This window comes from Brachycentrus maculatus, unplaced genomic scaffold (genome assembly GCF_059751285.1).
Source record: "Brachycentrus maculatus isolate JH-2025_06_01 unplaced genomic scaffold, ASM5975128v1 h1tg000196l, whole genome shotgun sequence".
Lineage (NCBI taxonomy): Eukaryota > Metazoa > Arthropoda > Insecta > Trichoptera > Brachycentridae > Brachycentrus > Brachycentrus maculatus.
Window position 1 is genome coordinate 2,371,238 of NW_028280947.1, and position 6,743 is coordinate 2,377,980.

General features: G+C 35.8%; 1 protein-coding gene across 1 annotated transcript; it reads right to left on the reverse strand.

The window, feature by feature from the left end:
* Positions 1 to 655: 655 nt before the first annotated feature.
* Positions 656 to 6,177, reverse strand: LOC148307643 (zinc finger CCHC-type and RNA-binding motif-containing protein 1-like). The gene is made up of 5 exons (XM_088263199.1): positions 5,945 to 6,177; positions 4,866 to 5,045; positions 3,537 to 3,684; positions 2,920 to 3,030; positions 656 to 838 (listed from the first exon to the last, which is right to left on the reverse strand). The coding sequence occupies exons 1-5, from the start codon at positions 6,055 to 6,057 to the stop codon at positions 701 to 703; spliced, it is 690 nt and encodes a 229-aa protein (XP_088119325.1). The 5' UTR covers positions 6,058 to 6,177; the 3' UTR covers positions 656 to 700.
* Positions 6,178 to 6,743: the final 566 nt, after the last annotated feature.

Genomic DNA, 6,743 nt, shown 5'->3' on the forward strand with positions numbered 1-6,743 from the left:
TCCGCATGTCGCTCTTGGGATGTCGACTCCCAGCTGTCTCTCCATCTTTTCGGAGGTCTGCCTGGGGGTCTGTGTCCTTCAGGGTTGCCTTGGAGGGCGATACGTGGAAGTCTGTCTTCTGACATTCTGTTTATATGTTCCTTCCAGTATCGCCTTCGTTGTCATCCCCCACCTCACGATATCCTCCGTCTTACACATGGTCCGGATGTCGGTATTTCTTACTCGGTCTCGCAATGTCTTTCCGGTTATGGATCGGAGAGTCTTCATTTCGGAGGATGTTTAAACTGTTACTTAGAATTGTATAGCTACATAAGGACCGTCAGTCCATTTAATTTTCACATTCATTTGAAAATGCCATAACTAGGCGAAACAATTGTCACAATTGTTTTTTTTAAATAAAATACCAACCTAGAAGACTCAAAAAATCTGTGTTTGATTTAAAATACATAAATTAAAATGGAGTTCTACAAATGAAACGCCAAATCAATAAATAAATAAGTAATAAGTTCATGTTGCATTCCAAAATTTAAATCTCATTTTGTATAAATATTGAAGTAAAATGAATGAGATTGATGTGATGTGTAAAAAAAAGATATATGTTGTTTTCTCGGAGTGTCCTTTATCAAAAAATGTGCAAAAAAATAAAACAAATAAAAAAGAGAATAGTGTATTTTATTGTATAGCTCCTGCAAAAGACAAATTATTCTGAAACCTCTTCATCACTGAAATAAGAATCCTTTTTGATTTTCTTCTTGACTGTTGCGTTGTGTGTTGATGCGCCATCTTGGTCCTCTGTAGTAACTCCAAATTTATACTCTTCGGTCTCTCTTCTCATTTGCTGTAAAAAAATAATTGTCAGAAACAGTGTTTTTGCATTAGTGTCGATTTCTGGGGGAGGGGCAAATAAATTCAAGTGGTTTTTTACTCTAATATTTATTCAGTATTACCCTGGACTGGTACCTGAATCGGAGGGCTGATCACCTTTCCTTCATGTGTAACGATCAAGATAACACTGGGTTTATATGACGCAGTGCCCTATGCACCATTGGGGTGCGGATAAGGGTTTTATTATTATTATTTTTATATGTCAGTCGTGTTGTTACACACATACATACATACAGTTTTATGACTTATCTGAATAGTTTTGTTAAATTTTAGATGTAAAACTATTGCTTAAATTCTCTTAAACTTTTTTTATCGTTTTTGACACTGTAATTAGTTGAAGTGAATTAAAAATCACAGGAACTCGTAATGTGTGATTCGTTCTCAATAATCATTAAAAAAGAACACTTTAGACTATTCTATTGTTTTTGCATTAATTTTGTGGAAACACAAGTTGATTTTTAAAAGTTGTATCAGAACAGAACAGAAGCGGAATGGTGATCACTTTTCATGTGTTAACAATCAAGATAACACTATGTTTATATGATCAAATCTAATCAAATCAATTTATTCAATAATTAATATATATGTACATAACAAACTAACATTTAAAGCGTATATATTAAAAACATAAATTACTAAGTAAGTCAAAAGACTCTTTTACAATATTTTGAGTGTGTCCAAATACTTGTTCACAAATCTGGGTTATCTCCAGTAAGGAGTACATCTATGTTAGGATGTCAAAAATAATGCAAAATAAGTTGTAGAAGAATCCCGCTTCGGAATACCCCCTCAGACACATGGAACAGATAAATATTCGGCATGATATTTTGCGGATAAAGGTTTGAAGTGAAGAAGTCGAGACAGTACAACCTTTCTGAGGTATCTCTACATGAGAGAGTACGGCTATTATCCTTGGCTCTACCCGACCCAGTTTCTCCAGGGTATGCTTGGCTACAATAGTTTAGAGACTAGAAGGAATGTGTATTTGATTACGCATTTTTATCCATTGTTGCGGCGGTATGATCGATAATCCTGAAATTATCCGGAACATTGGTCTGTATGTTCCCGATAGTTACCTAAGACAGCGTCGAAATAGATTGTTTCACATTCCTATACACAGGACCAACCTGCCGATGGTTATGCCTGTAGGAAGAACTACCGCTATGTTGAACAATATCTCATTGGATATTGATCTGTTCCATGTGTCTGAAGGAGTTTTCCGAAGCGGGATTCTTCTACACCTTTAGCAATAGTTTTTGCATTTATTTTATTTTAATGTATACGATTTTTTTTTTAATAGTTTGTAATGTTTATATTAATTAAATAAATAAATTGAAATTGAATCTTGGGAAAATTCTCTCCATTAAATTATTACACACAGCCTCGGCACTATATCAGCATGTAATGGCACTATTCAATAACATCCATAGCAATTTCTCAGTATCTTTTGGTATGGCTCCTTTGATAATGTCTTCTCCTTCTTCTTTCTTTTCCATGTTCGCTCCCTAGGTGGAGTATATGGCCAACACGAGACGTCTTCAAGTCACTCTGTCATGCACCTATCTCCTTGGCTTCCTCCCAGGTCAGTCCGGCATCTCGAAGTTCTGCTGAGTATAGTCGGAGTATAGGGGTTGGAAGGAGAGGCACCAGGGGTTAATGCTCTCAGGTAGCATTCTAAGGACAAGTCCCAATCATGTCCACCTTCTCCTCTTCAGGACTTCCAGTATGAGGGGCTGTTCGGTTCTTTTCCTCACATCGTCATTCCTGACGAAGTCATACCACTTTACACCCAGTATTCGCCTTAGGCACCTATTTTCGAAACTTGCCAGTTTCTTGCTCTGAGGGTGCTACGAGTCATTCTCGTACACCAGCACTGTTAGAATGCAGGCGTTGATAATGTCACCAATGTATTAATACTCCACCATTGAATGCCATAAACATGGCACTAACTAAGTGTACATTAAAATATTAAATGCCAAGTATTGCTTATTATTTTGACCTGAAGAATTTACTGCGAAAAAAATTAAAACTGACCTCCATTTTAATAGCTGAACTGAGCGTTTCGGGATCTTCAGGAATCTCGTCCTCTGTGACTATTCTTGATTCTCTCACTTCATCGTCTGAGTTGCCATAGTATTCTGCACCCTGTGTAATTTTTAAAAAAAATTGAGTTAAGCAAAAATATTTGATAAAATAAAGGCAATATTGAAAAGCGGTTAAATTTTATATTGAAATTTTCCCAAATCCATGCTCTTAACGTAAGTATTGTAATATTTTTTTTTGCTCATAGCAAAATGCTCACAGGTGGCATATCTCACACGCAAGGTGGTGACAATTACCAAGGCTTATTCTCAAGGGAATAAGCCTTGGTAATTGTAACTCCAGTGTAATTGTAACTTTATAAGGAATACACGGAATTGGTAGAAGGCATCTTTTCCAGGTTGGGAATGTGTGTAGTGGCGTTCACAGAGTTTTTGATCACAGTAGGCAGTAGGGTTGGGTAAGGATAAGGTATAGTAGGCACTGGTTGTGTTTCTATATGGAACGCGAGTAATCCAGGGTGTAGACACTGCTTATCTGCCTATATACATAGAATGCACGCCTCTGCCAAAGGATACTTAAAGAAGATAAGAAATTGTATTAAATATTACATGGTCATCAGATTGCGAGTATTTCTTTCGGACTCTTGGCTTTTTCGGTGGTGGTGCTCTCTCCCCGAGTGCGTTCTTAGGACAGCCGTAGCTTAAGTGGCCTTCCTGGCCGCATTCATAGCACTTGGACTTGTCCAGATACTCTTTCCTGAACAAAAATATATCAAGTCAATTAATTTTACTGGTATATGATGTTCAATCAACACCAAACATATCTGGGAAGAGGAAATAATACATAAGTATATTGATCCGAAATACATTTGTAGATCTACAATAAAAATAGCACATGTTTTTATCAGCTAAGGCAAATTAAAAGTATTTGCAAGAATCTGCCAGTCAATTTATAAATGCATTTGTAGTATCTAGGGTCGATTATTGTAACGGTATACACACGGGTCTACCAAACAATAAAATTACTCGGCTGCAATCAGTGTTAAACGCTGCAGTGAGACTGTTTTTCGGAACTTCTAAATTCAGTCACATCATTCCACTACTTCACCAACTGCACTGGTTACGTTTTCTCTAAAGGGTTGAGTCTAAATTCTGTCTACTTGTGTATAAATCAATACATAATATGGCTCCAGAGTATCTAAAAGAGTATCTGTGTATTCCAGACGAATTAGTTAATAGACGTCTCGCGCTTTGATCGGCTATAACAACTGATATCTTCTTTTCTCATTCACAGTGAAGCGCCCTTGGGGTAGTATTTTAAGAAAATTGTGCTGTATGAACTATCCAAATTTATTATTATTATTATTATTAATCTTCCCCTCCCGGTGTTGTGTACCTAGTACACATTGCTTCTAATAACCATAATATCTCTATAAATATAATTAATACAAGGCTAAGATTTTAGGTATTTCTTTATAACATATATACACATTGATAAAGAAAAAATATTATTAATAATAATCAGAATTTATTGGGTACATCAGAAGTATATATAAACAGCGCGTGAAGAGTGTGTGGGAACCGCGACACTATATTCGCATCTCACTCTTGCACACATGCACTGTGTAAGCGTGAGGAGCTCAAAGCTCAATGTTCTCTACGTACCGCTCAGTTGCTCTTCAGCTCCCGACAAAAACTGTTTTTTCGTGAGAGTTGTCAGATTGTTTTTTAATGTTTTCAGCAAATAAACCTAAATTATTATAATTTTTGACTTCATTTATAAATAATTAAGGGGATTAGCTATGAATGCCCGTATTTTTCCAATTTAAAATCGCTAATTTTTATTGTGTAGTGACTGCCCAAAACCGGGATGCGCGTTTTATTTCAACACCGCAAGGAAAAGGTTAACTATAAAAATCTATGATCATGGGTACCAACTTTCTAATATAGTCAGCAGCTCTTCCATTGTCCTTTGCTATACTGCATTTTAGAGTTCTTCCAAACATTTCCTTATTGTTTAAATCCTTGGTGCAAGAGAAGGCGTCATCTCGATTTAAAAAAAGGATGAACGCAACTCCCTTTGAGGTTCGCCATTTCCTGTCGCGCACAATTGTCACCCTACGAGAAGATGAAAAATAAAAAATAATTAGATACCATAGAACGTGGCGGGCTACTTGAACATTGATGTGTTACTTGAGCCCAGTACAAAAAAATATTTAATCTGTATTTGGTCTACAATAATGAACGTATCGACATGATTCATTGTTTCCCTGACAGGTGACACTTATTGTCACAATACTTCGATCGATACCACGATCTAAATATTTTTTTTGTACTGGGCTCAAGTAACACATCAAAGTTCAAGTAGCCCCGTTCTACGGTACTGTAAGGAATGTGGGTATGCTGGTGACACAGTGGTGACAAGAACATAGCCGCAATCGAAATAAGCACAAGATGACTTTTTTACTGCAATATTTTATTTAACACGTTGACTGCCACGGCAATTTTCAAAATTCCTATCTAAAAAAATCCGGTCCAATTTAATTTAATCATATTATATTACTAATAACTCTACTTATAGTACATAATTATTTTCTGTTCATTTATTAAAACAAGGTCTGTTCATGTAAGCCAGCATTGATTTTTCTGTTCTCTTCCCAGAAGCCGTGTATCCATATTAGCACTGATATACTAGGAATTTTATTGTAGTTGCTCGAATATGGAAAATAAACACAGTGAGAGATAATTCGTAGTTGGCGTCCTAGCAAACGTCCTACGAGTTATCTCGTGGTTGGCAGTCAATGTGTTAATATACTCACAATTGACACCTAACACCTAACGAAACTAACAATCTTCCCTGCATGAACAAAGTAGTTATGAACAAAGTAGTTAACCTGGATTGATCAAATACAATGCCCTATGACCACTGAATGAGAATAAGACTCTGAAGAAGGGACATTATAAGATAGGATTGTATTTATAAAATGTTTGGAACGAATAATGAAAAAATTACTTACTTGACGACTTTACCGTACTTTTCGAAAATTTTGTGGAGGTCATTATTGGTAAGTGAAAATGGTAAGTTCGAGACATAAACTGTGCTTTTGCTTGGAGCAATACCGCCACTCATTATTTAAAAAATATATATCATACGATAAGAATCAGGAAATCACCACGGCTTTAGGTCAAACAATAATACAAAAAGCCAAAATAAATAACTGTCATGTTGACAGCGGCGGTTGACGGTTGATCAATGAGGTGCGTTCGTAAACCTTATTCGATCATTACTCTGGATCATAGGTATATTTACTTTTTAAGTTTTAAAATAAATATTTGTATTATGATAAACAAAAATGTTTCTATTCAATAATATTTTCAAGTAAAAAAGTCTAAGCGGCTTATATTTGAAAAAAAGGAATTAAGTTGCGGCAGAGTGGGGTCGAAACTTGAGCCTCTCGCTCAAAGTCCGAGACACTAGCCCCGGGGGCACAGCCCGACTCTTAATTTATCTACCTAGCTGTCATGTTACAGTTGATAAAACATTAAGATTCATAAGTTTTAGATTTTATGTACTATACTATTGATTTTGACTTATAAAGAAAAAAATATTGCACGTATATTGAAAAACTTTTGTTCAAGTAAAGGGTATTTTTATTAACTCAATAAATATCAGAAAAAATGGTTCTCCCAGATACTCCTGCACAACCATTCAGGACACTGCCGTGTATAAATAGCGTTTTTAGAGAAAGACTTCGTGCCTGATATTTCTAGTATTGCCATTCTAACACCTAACTTATATTGAGATATATTCTCAAT